Genomic DNA, 20,376 nt, shown 5'->3' on the forward strand with positions numbered 1-20,376 from the left:
AAAAAACATCACCAGCAATAATCCTGTGAAAGACTAATCATGCACTCAATAAATAATAACATACCATCAGAACTACCTACAAAAATGTCATTTAAAGATGTGATAAGCAAATATGAAAGAAAGGAACAATTCTTACTGAAGTAAAATAATGGCATTAGGGAAATACTATAACAATAAATGCAATTAAAAGCAATATCACAAGGTTTTTCAAAGTGTATTTCTAATTATTTATATTCAGCATAGTATATTTTGACATTTGATATTTTGATATTCTAGCTAAGTCTCAGGTAAGGCAATGTTCCACCACTAAACTGAAAAGCTCAAGGCATGGCAACTCATCAAAGACTGACATGCTCCAAGTTGAGTAACAGACACATTTGCATATACAGTGGGTGAAAAATGTATTGAACATGTCACCAATTTTCTAAGTAAATACATTTCTAAAGGTGCTGTTGACATTCTCACCAGATGTCGGTAACAGCCCATCCAATCCACATATCCACAATGAGCTCTCTCACAACCTTCGCAACCTTATTGTTGATGGCATTGGTTACAGAAGTATTTCTAAACTACTGAAGGTTACAATGTGCACTGTTGCTTGATTAATCCCAAAGTGGAAAGAACATCACTTCACCATAAACGGGCCATGGCCAAGTACTCCCCGCAAGATTTCAGACACAGGAGTTAAAAGAATGATCAGAAAAGTTGTCCAAGTGCCAAAGACCACTTGTGGAGAGCTACAGAAAGACCTGGAATCATCAAGTACAATTAATTCAAAGAAAACAATAAGTAATGCACTCAACCGCCATGGCTAGTATGCACGTTCACCACGCAAGACTCCTTTGCTGAAGAAAAAGCATGCTGAAGCGCATTTAAAGTTTGCTCAACAACATTTAGACAAGCCTGTGGAATACTGGGAGAATATAGTGTTGTCAGGTGAGACCTAAATTGAACCCTTTGGATGTCATAATACACACCATGTTTGGAGGTTAAAAGGCACTGCATATCACCCCAAAAACATCAAGCCAGTAGTGATGCTTGGAGGTGGGAACATCATGGTGTGGGGCTGAATTTCAACGTACGGCACTGGCACGCTTCATATAATTGAAGAAAGGACGAATAGACAAATGTACCAAAACATTCTTGATAAAAATCCCCTGCATCTACCAGAATGATGAAGATGAAATGAGGGTGGACATTTCAGCAAGACAATGATCCCAAACACACAGCCAAGGAAACGCTCAATTGGTTTCAGAGAAAGAAAATCAAGCTGCTAGAATGGTCCAGCCAATCACCTGATTTGAATTCATTTGAAAATTTATGGAAGGAACTAAAGCTCATAGTTCATAGAGTTCATAGAAGGAGCACATGGAACCTTCAGAATTAGAAGAGTGTTCCCACCTGAGCCATGCAACTAATTTCTGCATACAGTAAGCGTCTTGAAGTTGTCATCACCAACAAAGTTTTTAGTACGAAGTATTAAATACATTTCCGTAAGCGTGTTCAATACTTTTTCCCTGAGTCATTTTGTATTATTTTACATAACTTAATTTACAGAGATCTGTGGTTTGATTTCTTTGTATGTGTGGATGAATGGGTTGTTACCAACATCTGGTGAAAAATATGTCAATAGCACCTTTCGAAATATATTTACTTAGAAAATTGGTGACATGTTCAATACTTATTTTACCCGCTGTAAGTTGTCCCTGTAGAATTTCTAATCTAAGCATTTTCTTTCTTATCATTTCTTAACTGACAGCCACAAAATTTATTTCATTTCCTCCTTTGCGTAAATGTAACTAATTGTAACTAACTGTTAATTAGAGTGCATTATCATAAATTTCACCTTACATGTATTTGTTAAATTGGTTAGCTAAAAGGTTGAACCCAGCCAACAAACCAGGAAAGCAAAAGAGCCAATAAAAATGTGGTCCTAACACAGATGCAGGTGTTTACACAGAAAGCTGAGGAAACCTACAAAAAAATGTGAAACATTTTTAAATATATGCACAATACAAAAGCAAATAGGGTTTTTGCAGAGACACGTGTACAGTGCAAACAATATATAAATGAAGAAGCAGTTATGACTCTGCCCTTTCCCAAAAACTCAGTTTAGTTATAATATATATAATAAAACCAGTCAAACAGGTGCATTTCAAGGAAATCTGCACTTCCAAGCAGCTCCAGCAGAAAATCTATTCAGAATTGTGTGTGTTCTGCACACAGCACGTGAACAACTAATTGACTGAAAATAAACATAAATTATACTCAGTCAGGCAACTTCCTCAAACAAAATTTATGTCTGGCAAAGGCTAAAGCATCTGTCTTGTAATAAGTCATTTTAGTTTTTTAATGTTCTCACACTAATCTGAAGGGAAAATGGAAAGAGAAGGATTTAGAGGTAAAAGGTGAAACTGTTGTGAAAAGTAGCAACTGTGTATGTGTGAGTGAGTGAGTGAGTGAGTGAGTGAGTCAACATCGGGTATGTTCTGTGTGTGCATGCTCTGGGATTATCTGCTGCTGGCATGTTTACTCTGGTTTACAGGTTCCTGGTTTACAGATAAATGCTCTATTGTGTGTGCTTTGACAGGTTCCTGTAGGCTCCTGTTTTTTTTCAAATGGATATGTGGTCTTCTGATGGTTTCGGTAAATAATAGATATTGAAGCCCCTAAAGGTGAGAAAAACTATGGGACCTACACCTTTTACCAGTTCACTTGCAGACCACAATGTGCTGTTGCCATTTTAGGCCAAATATTGCAACCGCTTATGTGGCTGTAGAACTTACAGCCATGAAAAACAACCCATTTATTGAAAATGCATTCATATACATATAAAAATATTCAGCACACAATGACCTATTTTAAATACACTGTGCTGAATAAAAAATATACAGCAAAATCTAAAGCCATTTAAAACTGCTGATTGCATTTTACATATTTCATTTTATATATAATTTTATATTCAGCACATGAATAAAATGCAATTATTGCTTGAACAACATGACCTGACCACTATTACAAAAGAATTTTCTTTAAAAATAATTAATGGGAAAATTACCCCATGGTAATTATTCCTACAAATCTATGTATTTTATACATATACGTATACTGTAAACAAACTATTATTTTTTATTCTTTTAGAAAGAGAAAGAGAGAGAGATAGAAACAAAAAAATGTTTAGTCTTTATCTGAAAAAGCAATGTGAATTATTCCAACTACTATTCTACTCAGAATGATTGGCTGAACCGATACAGCAGTGTGAAGAATCTGGGACCTCTAGAGAAACAAAAAGAGAAAGATACAGAGAGAACCAGAAAGCTACAAACCCAGGAGGTGATACTGCTTGTGAGCTCACTTGTCGGCTTTCCTGAAAAAGACTCCGGGCAATCACACTGAGCTCCGCAGGGAGTAGGAATTCACACAAACAGGTACCACAGTCTGTTGGTGTGAGTTCCTGTTCTTCTTTCATAATGATGCCCCTTTGGCTTTTGGCAGCAAAACATGTTTGAACAAGATATTCAGTTGCTGGGGGGGCAACAACAAGATAACATGACAATAAAATGTGCTGCCTTTTGATGGAGTGAACACTGAAGTGCTGGCTGCACAGATGCAGATTGGCCTGGTAGTCAGCTTTGATCCCGCATTCAACACAACGATGAAAGGTATTGACTTCAAAACATAACACAGACCTATAGTGTTCTCGAATTAGGCCTGCCCTGCATATATTTCTGCCAATACACCTCTTCATATTATTAAGAAATCCATCCTATGTAGTACCTCTAAAGCACTGAATTAAAAACAAAAATATAAAGAGAGATAACATACGCTTACTACAAAAGACAGATCTGACAAGTACACACTTCAAGACAACCTTCAGGGTTTTACCTTGTTAACATGTCTTTGTGATTTTTTTTTGTATGCTAGAAAATGTATCATAAACAAAGTAAGCTGTCAGTCCCATGACTGAGCATATCTGCTTTGACACTGCTTTGCAGTCTTCAAAAGAGTTTTAAACAGCCAGAGTTTCTTACATTGTCAGCTTGCATTGTGGGGCAAATTCCATACCATTAGAAAATGCAATGTTAAAGAACCAAGAGGAGAAGCCAGCAGAATTTTTCAAGCTAAGATTCACTATTTCTAAAACTCATGGCAGAGAACCATCAGTATGAAAACTTGGCTGAGAGGGGCTTCACATCTCACAAAGCCCATGCACAGGGGATGTTTAAGGGGGTTGTGAGGCAGGTGCAAGAGAAAAGTACTGTAGCCAAGACCATGACTAATGGTGAGACCCTGTGTTCTTTCAGCCTGAAGGAACTCTTGTGCAAGGTTCTAGCTTTATGACGGAGCAATGAGAAGGCACAATTGAGCTTCAGTTGGAATTATTTCGAACGTTTTTGGGATTTTCTGAAGGGGGGCGATTTGTTTGCATTTGTACACTATATGGAGAAAAGCATATGTGACGTCCCATTCTAAATCCATAGGCATTGCTATGGAGCTGACTCCCCCTCCCCTTTGAAACTATAAGAGCTACCTCTTTTCTGGGAAGGCTTTCTACAAGACTTTGTAGAGAATATGTGGTCATTTTTGCCCATTCATCTAGAAGAGCATTTGTGAGGTCAGACACTGATGGTGAATGAGAAGGCCTGGCTTGAAATCTCCATTCTAGTTTATCTCTAAGGTGTTCAATGGGGTCAGGGCTTGGTGAGGGTCAGTCATGTTCATCCACACCAAAATCACTCAACCATGCCGTTATGGACTGTGCACTGGGGCACAGTCATGTTGGAACAAAAAGGCTTTCCCCAATCTTGTCCAAAATTACTTGTTACGCTGTAGATTTTCTACCGGGGATTAGGAACTAAGGGGATTAGGTCAACTCCCCTGAAAAACCACTCCCCCACCAAACATCGAACAATGTAATCATGCAGATAATGTACTCCTGGTATTTGCCAAACCCAGACTTGTCCACCAGACTGCTAAATCTCCACACTCCACTGTCACTCCACAGAACATTTCCTCTGCTCCTGAGTCCAATGGCGGTGTGATTTACCTGACTTCATCTGACGCTTGACATTGTGTTTGATGATTTAAGGCTTGCATGCTGCTGCTTGGGCATGCTTTGCCTTGAAGCTCCTGGTTTGGTGACTTTTATGCACTATGCACCTCAGTGTACACACTCTGTAACTTCATGTGTTCCACCCCTTTGTAACTGGGTTACTGTGGTTCCTAAAAGCTTCCACTTTTCAATAATATCACTATCAGTAGATCATGGACTATTTAGGAGGGAAGACATTTCACAAGCTGACTTGTTGCAATGGTGGCATCCTATTACAGTACCATGCTTGAATTCAGCAAGCTCTTCAGAGTGACCCACTCTTACACAAATGTTTGTAAAGGCAGATTGTATGGTTAGGTGCTTGAGTTTATACCCCTGTGGCAATGGGACTGAATGAAAAATCTGAATTCATTAATTAGGAGGTGTGTCCCAAACTACTGTTTATATAGTGTATAGCTGATTTACTCCAATATTAACATTTGCCAATGTGTAGTGTACAGTTAAAGAGAAAACAAGAAGAGTTTTGACTGTTTTATGTGCAGAGTCCAAGATGTACTGGTATGCTTTAGCTTCAGGGGAGGGCGTAAGCAGAGTTTGGGACTATTTGCATATTCATCCTCACATACTGAGTGAAGAAAAACCTGTATCTCCATTTTTGTTAAGTTTTGAACACAGCAGCTGTTCTTCACATTGTGGGAAAATATATGGACCATAAAATGTTCAAAAATGACTTGAAATGCAGTATTTTGACACTGACAACCATAGAAATATAAGCCCCACCCCCTTCTCCTATTTTGGAGATAAATATTTTTCTTTGGACAGTGATAATATGTAAGCTACTTTTAAGGATTTGATCATATATATATATATATTTTTAATTACTTTTAAATATATAATTTGGATGAACAGATATGAAATTTTTACATGTTTAATTGATAACTTGTAGGGGACTTTAAGACCCCAAAAAAGAAAATAAGTCCCTTTGTTTAATATTTAAAGCAGGGAGGGAATGAACATCTGACAGGTTCCCTAAATTAATATTGCCCACTGACATTTTCACCAACATTACAGATATAAGTACAAAGCCAGTATGTTTGCACATGACACAAAGTGAAGCTTAATTCAATGTCTCTTCTCAGTACTTGTAAAATATTTAAAAAGGTTTCTTTCTTACACTTGTTCATCTTAGTGACATAAATTGATCATTTAAGTGAAAGAAATGACAATCGTGCATGCCAAAGGTACAGTTCCTCGCGCGTCATAATGCATAACACACTCACACATTCTGTATTCACGTGTTTGTGAGACACCTCCATAGACTTCGGTCTGCACTGTTGACGTTAAATGGTCTAAATATATAGTGGTATGTGGTTTAGCATTAAAAAATGTATTCAATAATCATAACTGCCAACAAAACAAGAGATTTTAAAGCTTCTTATTGCATATTTTAGCAGCATTTTAAAGTCCTAAAAAAGCAGTAAATACATCACGCTCACACACGCGCGCGAACGCAAAGAATTGAGGCCCCGAAAATGTAGAGGGGTTTAGGCTCTTAGTCATCTGTCGTTTCCCAAAGACTTAAGTGAACGGTCGCAAAAAGACCGCGAAAAACCCCCCCCCCAGCAAATAGCCAAAAGAACACACGCCACTTGTTGCTCCGCTGAGTTAACGTGCAGATACAAACGACCGCTGTATGCAAAGTGACTGCCCGCTCTTATTTGCCTGCTTCACAGAAACCCCTGTTTATCAGCACAATGATTGAACGTTGACCGGTCCACGATTATAACGACACCTTTAGAGGCGAGAACGAGCATCGAGCGCGACCATGCGCTTCCAGATACGCAGGATTCAATCCACCCGAGTTAATAATAAATAGTCAAAGCGTTTGTTTCACAGCCCTCGCCAACGGCTTCCCATCACTTACCGCTGTTTCCACTCTGCTAGCATTTCACCTGCTCTACCCCTCACTTTCAAATGTGTAAATGTCATCTCCTGTATGGTTATTGGGAGCCAGTAGCTAGAATTAAACGTAAAATGGCTGTTTTGACACTCCGTGTTTTATGAATTATTGAGAGCTGCGCTCGAGCCTTATCCGTTACCGTCCTCAGCAACGGCTCCGCGCTCAGATCCGGTTTCTCTCAGCGGCATCAGTGTCAGAAAGAAACAGATCTCACACACAGCGGAGAGAGGTGCGAAGATCTTCACATTTACACTAACCGTGAAACTTTCGAAGCTGTTAGAAGTTTCGTTTGAGCTAAAATAATTACCAGTAGTCCGTTAGTGACGGTTGGCAGGTCTTTTACTTCACCAGCTTTGTTAAATTTTCTGTTCCTTTTTAAATTATACAGCCGTTATATTCGACACACCTGAGTTTACACATACTTCACTGACCCTCTGTGGTGATGTAGCCGTTGCGTTCACCTGCACCGTTTAAGGTGGAATGAAAAATGTGACTTAAAATCTACCGATTAAGTAAAATTGACACTCGCCACACAGACACGCGCAGGCTACCAAACGTAAAGGTCGTTACACTGATGTAACCAAAAGAAAAGCTGATAAGCAGTTTCACACGGCTCATCATCGCCTCTGCAACTCTGGGTGTGAAGTCTGCCGAATAAACAGCTAAAGCAGACCAACCTGCGATAATACTCTGCTAATCACCAGCAAGACGATCGAGTAAACTAATCTAACCTCTAGCTATACATCTTCCTGCAGAGCAGGTGAGGTGCCTGTTCTGGAGAAATGAGTTCAGATCCATAACGAGAATAAATAAGTCCACCTTTGTCCCACCAACCTCTCCCGCACTCCTCAAGTTCTAATTTCTCAGGAAAGTGGCAGATTGCTCCCTCACTCAGTTAGTTCCCTTACCTGGTCGGAAGATGAACTGCAAAAAGACACACAGCAGTACACTGTGGTATTCCATAGTTATAATTCCATCTATTTCGCGTGTGTGGGTGTCTCTCGGGGTATGTGTTTGTCCACTCGGTAGTCTCGCTAATGCCACTGACGGTTCAAGCAAGTGGTGCGAGGCGAGTGCTCCTACAAATGAATTTAAAGGGCCAGCGCTGTTTTTACCCAAACCGACTCTTGTGTGTTTAAGCGCTGAGGCAGAGGGGCGATAAAGGGGCGGGGCTTTGGAGCTGGTCATATATATATTTATATATTTTCTCATTTAATAAACGGTTTGATCATATTGGGAGTCAAAACAAGTCCCAGTGGAATTGCTAAGAGCCTTCATAACATTTTCAACAGCTGTCCGTTATTAATTTAAAACTTGAATCAAAGATAACCTTATATGATTTAGTCATATTAGTAATAATGACAAAGAAGAACCACTAATTTTACCTGTTTATATGTTACAAATATTAATGGTTTTCAACACATCTCAACTGTGCATATCAACTATTACAATGATTATGATCATTTTTATTTTGGGTAGGTCCTGGGGCAGGTTTGGGGTGGGGAGATTTTTTTTAATGTTCTGGCATTTCTTTATTTCTCTGTGCTGTGTATGTTCTGTTAAATTAGAATTGTTATCAATGTGCTGATAGTTCACAGATTTGGAACTTCATAAATCTGCACTGCTGAATATGACTAATATGTCATATGAAGATTTAGTAGAATGTCTGATTACACAGGTCTATGGTATGTAACATGATAGTTAAGCAGTTAGTTGTTAATCTATATAGAATAAAATAAGAAAACACGGCACATTACAAGCTTATTCTACACTGCAAATTCACTTTCACTATCATGTGACTTTAAATGACTGTTATTCACTGTTGTCAACATGAACTGGTTTCTAATCAGTGCAGTTGTATGAAATATTTGTGAACATAGTAATATTAAAGAAATAGCCTAGCCTTTTTCATGGCCAGTAAATTAAATTCTGTCAATTGAAGTGTTGATGATGCAGTGGGCTGTGCTAGCGCCCTCTCTCACATACAGCTGACACTACATAAAAGTCTAAATTTAATTAAGAATGAACGTCTCTAAGGAGTTGGCAAAAATCAAGTTATATTTAGTTACAAATTTTCTTTTTAGTTCTAAAACATTGCCAAGGTGACCTCATAGCTGGCTATGGGCATGAGTATACAACAACATTTTAATGGTCCTACTTGTTTTTGTTAAATTAGTCATCATATTTACAACCACTGTATTAATTTCCTTAAATGTATATTTCAAATCAGCCTAAGAACTGGGATGAAAAGAATTGCTCAATTCAGGTAATTGAGACTGAATTGCTGTATAATGGCTATAGTTTTCTAACCACATTGTAGACCAACGCTGCAACACTACATTACATATCACAAATAACGAAGTGTCAGATATATCACAACAAGTGCAAGTCAATTGAAGTCTGGTTGATAATTAAATCCCAATTAATTCCTGATAGACCTAGAACTATGATCCCTGCTTCAAGTTTTTATGCAGACAAATTATGCTAAGCAAATAAATTTACAACTGAGTGTGGTAGTAAATGTTGTCTTCCTGAAAATAAAATCCTGTTATGATAAGGTAATATATAGGGTTTCCAGAAAGGCAAAAGGTTTTCATTCCAAACAAGCAGAAGCAGATTTATGTCAAACAAGTGATCTCTTTCTCTCAAAAATAAATAAATACATAAAAAAATAAATAAAGAAATAAAAAAACAACAACAAACAAACAAACAAAACCAAAGGATTTATTGCTTCTTCCTGCAGTGGTACCCACAATGGTACTCCTCTGAATCTTATTTTAAGAGGCAAAATAGTACAATATTGCATTGCAGATTTTATTTTAATATTGCACTGACGTTATATATGCAATATGTATTTATTTGAGCCTTTTTAATGTTATTTCATTCATTCATTCATTGTCTGTAACCGCTCATTCAATTCAGGGTAGCGGTGGGTCCGAAGCCTACAGCGGAATCACTGGGCGCAAGGCAGGAACACACCCTGGAGGGGGCGCCAGTCTTTCATAGGGCGACACACACACACACTCACTACTTTTTTTCAATCATTTTAAATGCTGTTAACAGGATGTGTCTTAGGAGAAGCTGTGGTTTACAGCCATTATCCTTGGTTCTCTCTCTGTTCTGTTCTTGTTTTCTGTTTAACATTGTCTTTGTGATCTCATATAAACATGGGTCCCGCACTGTGATTCTCAGATGAGGGGGCAGTGCAATTTTAAAATCTCAGTACTATATGTAGCAAGCACAGGAAAGTGATTTTTTTAATGTCCACTTTAAAGTGTTTCATTTGTTGAGGGTGTCAGGACCCTCCATACTTGACTCACAACCCAAAAACACAAGGCTCAACATACATTATTAAGATTCAACACACACACACACACACACACACACACACACACACACACGCATACAACAACATGCAAATGCATGATGAGTAAACAATGCAGCTGAGATTGTTTTTCAATGACACCAGCTATGTTTCAAGGGGGAGCTGTGGTAGTGGAAAACGAACCAGGCACTAGGCGCTAGGTTCCAAAAATCAAGCAGACTTGAGTGGAGTTAAGTAGTATAGGTATATTGAAGTGGAAAGTGCCATAGTAGTCAAGACTTGACTCACACTTGGACCACAGAGACTTGGGATTCTACACACTGAGTCCAAATTGCTTCACAGAAATTCAAAAAGCAGAGCCTTGAGCCTCGACTCACACCCATAAGATTTCACACTCACACTGCAGAGAGGCAGTCCCTAACTTGCATCCCAGAAACTTTATACTGTACTCGCACCAGACAATTCAGACTTAAATCACACCAGAGACTCGAGACACTACTCACACCACAGAGGCCAGAGGCATACTCCAGAGACTTTAGACTCTGGAATGTACTCACACCACAGAGACTTGAGACTTGCCCCCACATCATAGAGATTCTAGACTCAACTTGCACTCACACCCCATAAACTCGAGACTTGAAGCAACATGCACATCTGTCCAGATTTGACTTGGACATGAACTTGTGGACTTGAAAAACTGTCTGGTAAACATGAAAATGTACTCAATCAATGTCAGTGCTGGAGCCAATTAACCAGCACAAATGGATATTTCCTCAAAATGTCTTTTGTCTTGGGTTTCCAAGAACTATTGCTTCAGGATAGACATTGAAAATGCTGCTGATATTGTAGGTTTTGATGTAGCAAACGCATGAAACTGCAGATTAATTTGAATCACACCCACCATGTATTTTTAAATTGTCTGCTGAAACTGATCAATATAAAGTTAAGATTTGGACAATAAACAAATGGTCCAAAACGATTAGAAGTGAAACCCCTCTAAATAATAATTAAGTACATCACCGATTAATAGGTGAATCCTTTTATAGGTGAATAGATTTATAAGTCCAGCCCAAAACATGGTTAATCTCTCTGATGTCAATAATTTATTTGAACAGTTGGATCTCCTGTCAATAGAAGCTGATTAAAAAAAATCTACATTAACTGGGATTAAAATAGCTGTAATGGCATAAATAAATAAATAAATAAATAAATAAATAAATAAATAAAGTGTTACCAGTGTCAGTTGTTTATAATCAGGAAAAAAGTTTCTAAATAATGAAGTTTTCCAACAGTAAACAATGATTAACCATAACATTTGTTAATAAATGTAATAATTGCACATTTTATAAAGCAGAATGCCCTTCAGATTTATTTCCAGTTGTATGCAATAATACAGAGTGAGTCAAAAGTCCCAGGCCACACTTTTATCTAAATACCCCAGCACGTAAAGTGTGAGGGGGCTTATATTTTAGGCTATGTCCAGAATATGGTGCCATCTTGAAAGCCGCCCAATTGGATCAAGAGGTAGTTTTTCCAATGTGAAGGTGGTCATGAAGCATATCAAAGAAATGTCATGTGACTTTTGACTAATCTTGTAGTGTGTGTGTGTGTGTGTGTGTGTGCCTTACACACCAACAGGCCTTTGTATGAAAAACTTATACAAGACCATCAGTAAGTTATATGGTCACATGCTATAAGGCCCCTGGTTTCTACTGCTTCCTATCATGCTTTTTCCCCTTGAACTCTGCATATCATTCTTATCACAATTGTCTGCTCTTTAATCACTGCTGTTATTATATATAATATAAAAACACATTTTCAGATATTATACCTCTAATAGAAGATTTAGGCCCTATTGGGATGGGATAAATTATATGTGGGGAGCTGGGGTAATGTCATTTTACTACAGGATTTTAGCAATGATTATGATGAATTTATACTGGAGAAGAAATCTTGGTGTAAATAACATGCATAGTGGATTGTTTTATGCATGTCTTTCACAGAGTGTATCATGCATAACATTGCTACTAAAGTATTTATTGTCACTACTATTGCTATTAAAGTATTTACTGTCACTGCTGAGAACAACACACCAACCAAATACTTCCAGCCCTCAAGAATATTATCTTCCATAACAGATGATCAGCGAGAAGGTGGAAAAAGCACTATTACAGCTGTTTAACAGTAGTAAATTAATTTGGTCAGGTAGTAGTTCCTAACATGTACAAAGAAGTATTCACTCACCCATCCAAATCATTGAATTTAGGTGGTCCACTCACTTCCATGGCCACAGGTATATAAAACCTAGCACTTAGGCATGCAGACTGCTTCTACAAACATTTGTGAAAGAATGGGTCACTCAGGATCTCAGTGAATTCCAATGTTGTACCGTGATAAGATGCCACCTTTGCAACAAATCCAGTTGTGAAATTTCCTCACTACTAAATATTCCACAGTCAACTGTATGGTATTGTAAGAATGGTATTATAACAAAGTGAAAGCAATTGGGAACGACAGCAACTCAGCCACAAAGTGATAGGCCACGTAAAATGAAGAATCAGTGCAGAATCAGTGAATGCTGAGGTGCATAGTGCATAGAAGTCACCAACTTTCTGAAGAGTCGATTGCTACAGTCCACCAAACTTGATGTGGCCTTCAGATTAGTGAGTAGTGAGCATCATGAAATGGGTTTCCATGGCCGAGCAGCTGCATCTAAGCCTTATATCACTAAGCGCAATGCATAGCGCATGACGCCATGGTGTAAAGCATGCTGCCACTTGACTCTAGAGCAGTTGTAGTCATGTTATCTGGAGTGGCAAATCACATTTCTCTGTCTGGCAATCCGATGGATAAGTCTGGTTTTGGTTGTTGCCAGGAGAACGGTACTTGTCTGACTGCATTTTATAAGAAATGTAAAGTTTGGTGAAGGGGGATTATGGTGTAGGGCTGTTTTTCAGGAGTTGGGCTCTGCATCTTAGTTCCAGTGAAAGCAACACAATGTTTCAGTATACCAAGAGATTTTGGACAATTTCATGCTCCCAACTTTGTGGGAAGAGTTTGGGACAGACTCTTCCTGTTCCAAAATGACATGTGCATCAGTGCAAAAAAAATATATAGTGTATGTAGGCTGCTGCTGTGCACAATACCTATAGATGCCAGAATTTGAGTGTGGTGCTTTGCTTACAACCTGAGGTTAGCCATGTACTTGAACGATTCATCCGATTTGTCTACTGCATCACTAAAACCCTACTCCAGTGCCCCATTTTTGAAAAAAAAAAAAAACAGTAAAATCTATGACAGAACATTCACCCACATGTCAAATTGCATGTGAACATAAATATTCACTGATTGTTTTAGAGCAGCTAAAAATGACTGAAATGGTCTATTCAGATAGGACTTAAATGAGATACTCCAGTATTAAGTACACTACCCCATTTCCACAGGTAAAATTAGGCTTTCGTCATACTCTGAATATCTGAGGTAAAGGTGGGAGTGAGAGCCTCTCACATATAAACACTGCTCTTATACTTACCACACACTGAGAAGTATAATTTACACAGAAGTGTGATAACACATTGCTATGACAAAAATGGAGAATATGAATTAAAATTCTAATGTTTATTCATATTCATGTTTAAATGTTTGAGATCTAGGGATTGTGAAGGACAGAGAATGATTGCATCATTTACATACTTGCACCATTCATCTACATATCATGCCATGTGATGCTGCTCTCCACAACTTTAAAAGCCTCGCAGTGCCACAGTGTGAGGAACCAAACTTTGAAGCAGAAAAGTGAAAAGTCAATATATAATGATGCTTTTATACGGTATAGTTCTTGTTTAAACTTCCCCAAACACATCAGTACAGTCTAAAAGTTGCTTACTATTTCATTCCACCTTAAAAAATGACAGGTATTTCCAAGTTTCAGTTCCACCTTAAATGCTGTTGCTAAATTCACACAATCACTCTAATACAGGCATTTCTGATGTTTTTGTTAAACACCTTAAACAGTGAAGCAGTTACAGGCGCCTGGACAAAACTACTGCATCATTTAAGGTGACACAAAGCTGCAAGCTGGAGAATAAACAGTTACATTTGATTATTTTTAAGCACTGCAGCTGTTACAGAATCAGACAAACACTGACTTGGATGCTGGTGGGCTGATCACAAGGTTAATTATGTTAAAAGTGTTTATATATTGTTTTTTTTTTGAATAACTACTGTTTGTTTACCTCATTTTGTTCTATGGCTGACTGTTTATTCCTAAGCCAAAAAAGGAGGGTGAGTATTAGAGAAGTCAGGTGCATCCGTCAAAAATGTTCACATTTTGGCTCAGAGTTTAAAATTTTGCTTAGGGCCCCAGGAAAATCTGGACTGGCCCCTGTGTGCAGATGGCTCCTCTTCTTCTTGCTCTGGGTCAGACTGAGTGTCGAACATATAGTGTGGTAAACTCTCAGCATAAACATGGGATGGGTGGGGTATGGCCAGCAACAGTGACAGAGCCTTTAAACGACTCATTCTGAAAGGGACAGAAACTGGCAAGAATAGAGCTGGTGATATCTCTTTATGTGAGAGTGATTTTGTGCAAAGACTTCATAAACATGTTTTGTATAGTCCATAGACATATTTTAACTTGATTAAAAAGACTTATATGTCCACTTCAAACTTGTCATTTAAAATGTCATTGTTTTTAATTTGTAGCAAATTTAAAGCACAGTCTCTATCCAAAAAAATAAACGTAGATACATTTATATCCAGAATTCTTCCAAATCAAAGTTTACTGAAGAGTTTACACCCTCCTCTTCTTTTATTTCCCAAAGGGGCAATAAGACAGACTAACTGCCTAAAACAAACAAACAGAAAGTGAATTGGAGAAATGTTGAATGCCATAGATATGCTGTTTTTTTAATCTTTCATTTGCATTTTTTAAGGTGCAGACCTTCATCAGCTTGAGTAATCATCACTGTTTGCAACACACTAAATTCTACAAGACACACACGCACACAACTCATGAAACTTCCCAGACGCTTGTGGAAAGTGCTGGTCGATAGAAGGGTCAAGTGGTTAGCTTTAAGAGGAATGTGATCTGGATGTAAATTAAATCAGAGCATTTCAAACAATTAACCCCATCTTCTTACAGCCACATAAATATCCTTTCATAACACCATGCATTGATTCTCTAGCCCAGGCCAGACTGGTCTATCCTCCAATCTATTACACGACCATGATACTTAAGCACAACATACTCTACCCATGGGACAGCTTGCTACTGCTGAGGTAACAGTGATCCATCATATCACTACAGAGCCCTCAGGTGCACTCGGAAACACTGAATACATTGTGGATAATGTTCCATGTCCAAACAGTGCCTCCTTAAGGGACCTCTTAAAGACAACATTGAAGTGGGATCACAAGATAGTGGATGCTAAAAAGAATTGATGAAACCACCTTGGTTCTGCCTTTTCTTGTATGAGTCCATGTGTTTGTGTCTATGCAGCAGTGTTTTACTTTTTGGATCTGTTTACCATTGCCAGACTTAAAACCGACAGAACATAGACAAATTTGTGTATTCACACACAAAAAACCCATATGCTCACAGGCCACAGACACAAGGGCCTGTGTGTGTGTGTGACATTACAGCTGCCCCAATGCATGTCCTTAGGCAATGCAAAGAAAAAATATTTTGGCACTATTTTATCACTCTCAATCTCAATCACATGACGCATGATCACTCTACAAGTATGTATGTGAGATACAGTCTCGTTAATAGTACTTTTTCAGCTTCATCAGTTGGATAAATCTAATGCACACATAGAGAAACCCTAGCCACATTTCTAACCTTAAACTTCATACGACAAACAAACATCTGAATGTTTTTCCAATGGATAAACCATAGTGAGTTATACATATTTCAAAGAAATATTTACAGACAATAATTCCATTGGAGGGCGGCTCCATGGTGCAGCAGGTAGTGTCCCATCACACAGCCCCAGGGACCTGGAGGTTGTGGGTTCAAGTCCCGCTCCTGGTGACTGTCTGTGAGGAGTTTGGTGTGTTCTCCCTGTGTCCATATGGGTTTCCTCTGGGTGCTCCGGTTTCCTCCCACAGTCCAAAAAACACGCTGGTAGGTGGATTGGCGACTCAAAATTGTCCATAGTGAATGAATGTGTGAGTGTCTGTCTATGGAATCAGATTTGTGCCAAAAAGGATCGCAAAAAGAAATGAATATATCCAGCTCTGACATATGTGCGCCATGGCTTTTGCGCGTGCTCTCTCAGTTTTGTGTGCGAACTGCACGAGTTCTGTGCGTGAGCACTCTGAGTTATGTGCGTCTGATCCACGAGTTTTGCCAGCATTTTTGGCACAAACCTCTCGCAAGGGCGGGTTTTCTCAGGGGTGCCTTCCCATTGGCTATGTTTTTGAGTGACAACTGACAAAAACTGATGTGTTAAATCATAATAGCCGTTGTGGAACACGTTAGTACACGGGATTCTGTGCAGGAGCTCAAGCACTCATATAAAAATATTTTACAAATAAACAGAAATAAATGCTCATTTATTCTGTTTTATCCTGAGTAAACACAGACATCACTGTGCATTTACCTCAGATCAGTACGAGAGACAAACAGGTTTGTTTTCACAGTAATTTATTTTTATTTTTTAGACGAAACTACCTCAATATCTACATTGATATCGTTGGACTTTGCAGGTATTTCAGCATTTTAAAACAGTAAATCACAGAGAGTATTCATGTTTATGTAAAATCCCCACTGTCTCTCCACTGCTGAGCTGCAACGTGGAGTACGCATGCGCAGTCCAAAATACCTTGGACACTGAGTTGTCACTTCAAAATTCATTAGTCAATGGGAAGGTACTCCTAAGAAAACCCGCCCAAGCGAGAGGTTTGTGCCAAAACTGTTCGCAAAACTCAGGGATCAGGCGCACAAAACTCAGAGAGCACGCGCAGAACTGGAAGCACAAACGTCAGAACTGGATATTTTGTTTGCAAGTTATAAGTTTTATGTTTGAGATAATTTTTTTGTGCAATTTTTCGGCACAAATTTGATTCCACATGTGTCACCCTGTGAAGGACTGGCGCCCCCTCCAGGGTGTATTCCTGCCTTGCGCCCAATGATTCCAGGTAGGCTCTGGACCCACTGCGACCCTGAACTGGATAAGCGGTTAATTCCATGGAATAATTCCATTGGTCAAGCAGGGACACTCTTCCTACACCCACTTTTAGGCAGAAGCTCTGGAGATGCTAAAGAGAGTTTATTGCTGAACAGCTGCCATATTCCAGATGCTAGAAATAATAAAAAGATTACATTTAAAACACATGTTTTCCACTCAGCAATATAATAGTTACCATATTTAGTGTGCCCCTGGCCAAATGTATTTTTTGTTTTGTTGCACAAATACAGTACCCATCCTCTAAAAAGAACATATGTCTGCACATTTTAATGCAAACTTCAGATCATATTTCACTTTTTCATCTCTTTCTTAATTGCACAAATATATATATCAAATATTACATTTAAGAGACTACATCTTTAAAAATAAAAATTATTTTCTTTAGGATGCTTAATTGAAATATATTACCGGATTAAAAGTGGTCCTCTTTTAAAGAATTTTCTTATTCTGGAGATACAAATATTACCTAATAAAAGTAAATTATTCTTCTACACAATTTTATTTTACATCTTACTACCTTTTGCTTCGTATTCTTTAATACATCTACATATGCTGTTAATTCCCTTACTTTAATTTCCAACTCACATAGTATTAATATTGTTTTGGCATTGTTTGTTTTATGTAGACAACATATAATTTCATAAATTCATTGTCCCTTCCTTCTGAACCTACTCTGCTCCCATAATATATATTGCCATGCAATAACTGTAAATGTAATATCTGCAGTACATCCACGGGTGTTCTTCTTAAACATAACTCTTCAACTGTATACTTGATATTGCAAAATCTCAACAAATTTCTGTGCTAATCACTTTCTCCAGTCTGGGCTTAAAGAGACAGATATGAGGCAACAAAGTGGGCTTTGAGCTAAAGACCTCTTTTTAGAACAGTGCATGTGATTTTGTGAAGACTGCCCAAAGCTACCAGTGTCCCTTCTCCTAGACCCACAGACCATGAAGACACCCTATTGTTCACATCTGCTGTCCAAACTGTGGCTATGTCTACGTGTGTGTGTGTCTTTGTGTCTATAAGATGCCTTGCTCTCCACTAAAATGGATAGTGCAAAGAAATATGGGTCAAAAGTTAGGGATGCAGGGAAAAACAAGAAGAGCAATTAGGTTCTAACATGTGTTTTCAGCTGACCTCGCTCAGTCAGAAGCTTCTAGAAACGTACCGTGTGACACTGAGTAAATGTTTAAGAAAGGAGGTTGTTGTGGTGCTTGAGTATGACCGCTACAACTACATGTGAGGCAGGCAAAGCTCAAATATGAGTCAGAGTATTAGCTTATTTAAGAGCATTAAGGACCATGGGCAAATATTTAAATTAATATACTTATAGACGTTAGCACATTGCTATTAGTTAAGTGTCATAGAAAACCGACCCAAATAACAGCTTTGCTTGCCAAGTGGATTCTACTGTTCTGAGCATATTTACTTGTTTGTCCCTAAGGCACATGAGTTTTAAGGTCAGTTTCACTTGTAAAACACCCCCATACAAAACAGTTTGTCTAAAAATGTTCTCTAATGTTTGGAAGCTCCACTGATGTATGGTTCTAGTGCTGATGCTGCTGATTAAGCTTTCCAAAGAATGGTGAACATTTTAACTACTAAACAAAATACACAAACACACACAAAATAAAACACATCAGACATATTCTCCCCTTTCTGAAACATGCACTTGACCAGTAGCATAGCTGAAACTTACATACGTAAGTGAAATAATATACTGTAACTGTCACTAGACTCCACTAACTACACCACAGTGGCAATCAACAAGGAAAGTCACATATGTTTAAAATTCTACACTGACAGAGCTGGCAAGGAATCATTCTGTAATGGGAGTCCTTACCCCGCTATGTGGAAAATCAGAGATAAATAATATTAAATAAATAATATTAACTAAAATAACAATAATGTGCCTTGATGTTTTCCTATTTACAGACAGTAAGCAATTCATTTTTATGTTTTGAAAGATTGTATCCCCCTTTCATAAGTTTTGTGTACATCTGTTTGTCCAGCATTTCTTCTGATATGAAGGATTTCAATCAGAAGTTTGTTTTTATTTGTTGCAACAATCTCTAATCTTCTTTACATTAGATGTTTCACATCTGCATGTGATGTGTCAAGGTTGCTGTGATCATATTAATAAAGTCAGGTATTGTTATAGGGGGCATAGTGGAAAACCATGTCACGCAGTCCCAGGGTCGTGGGGTTTGGGTGTTTGAACCCTGCTCTGGGTGAGTGTCTGTGGCATGTTTGGTGTGTTCTACCCATCATGTCTCTATGGGTTTCCTCCCACAGCCCAAAATCACTGGTGAATTTGCAACTCTAAACTGTCCATAGGTGTGACTGTGGGAGTGTGTGGTGCCCTGTGAAGGACTGGTGCACCACCCCAGGGTGTGTTCCTGCCTTGTTCCCAATAATTCTGGGTAGGTTCCAGACCTACCTTGATCCTGAACTGGACAACTGATTATAGACAATGAATGAATGAATGAATGAAAGGCTTCGCTATTGGATGTTTATTAGATGTTCTTGTCATGTGTCTGGCATAATTTCTCTCTGGTATCCAACATCCTACTGAGAAAAACAGTCCACATGGGGACTGGTGATAACATGGTTCCTTAAAATGCCAGTATTAAACACGTTTCTGAAACGCAAACCACCTTCAGGTGTGATGGGATGAGTTGGAGAGTTGGAGTGGTGTGTGTGACCCAAAACTCTTCATCCAGAATCAATAGCTGACCTTATTAATGATCTCATGGCTGAATGCCATCAAATCATCACAGCCATGTTTAATATAAAGCTTTTCTAAAACTGTACAGACTTGTTGCAGTGAAACCAATTT

The 20,376-nt window shown here is 38.4% G+C and overlaps 1 protein-coding gene across 3 annotated transcripts in view; it reads right to left on the reverse strand.

Moving 5' to 3' along the window:
- The window catches only part of kita (KIT proto-oncogene, receptor tyrosine kinase a), a 30,856-nt gene extending 22,813 nt beyond the window's left edge, over positions 1-8,043 (reverse strand). For all 3 annotated transcript variants that reach the window (XM_066676642.1, XM_066676641.1, XM_066676640.1), the window contains exon 1: positions 7,922-8,043. In XM_066676642.1, coding sequence (XP_066532739.1) covers positions 7,922-7,976 — 55 coding nt within the window. In that variant the 5' untranslated portion in view covers positions 7,977-8,043. The remainder of the gene's footprint in view (positions 1-7,921) is intronic.
- Positions 8,044-20,376: the final 12,333 nt, after the last annotated feature.

The sequence above is a fragment of the Hoplias malabaricus genome, chromosome 7 (genome assembly GCF_029633855.1).
Source record: "Hoplias malabaricus isolate fHopMal1 chromosome 7, fHopMal1.hap1, whole genome shotgun sequence".
Taxonomy (NCBI): domain Eukaryota; kingdom Metazoa; phylum Chordata; class Actinopteri; order Characiformes; family Erythrinidae; genus Hoplias; species Hoplias malabaricus.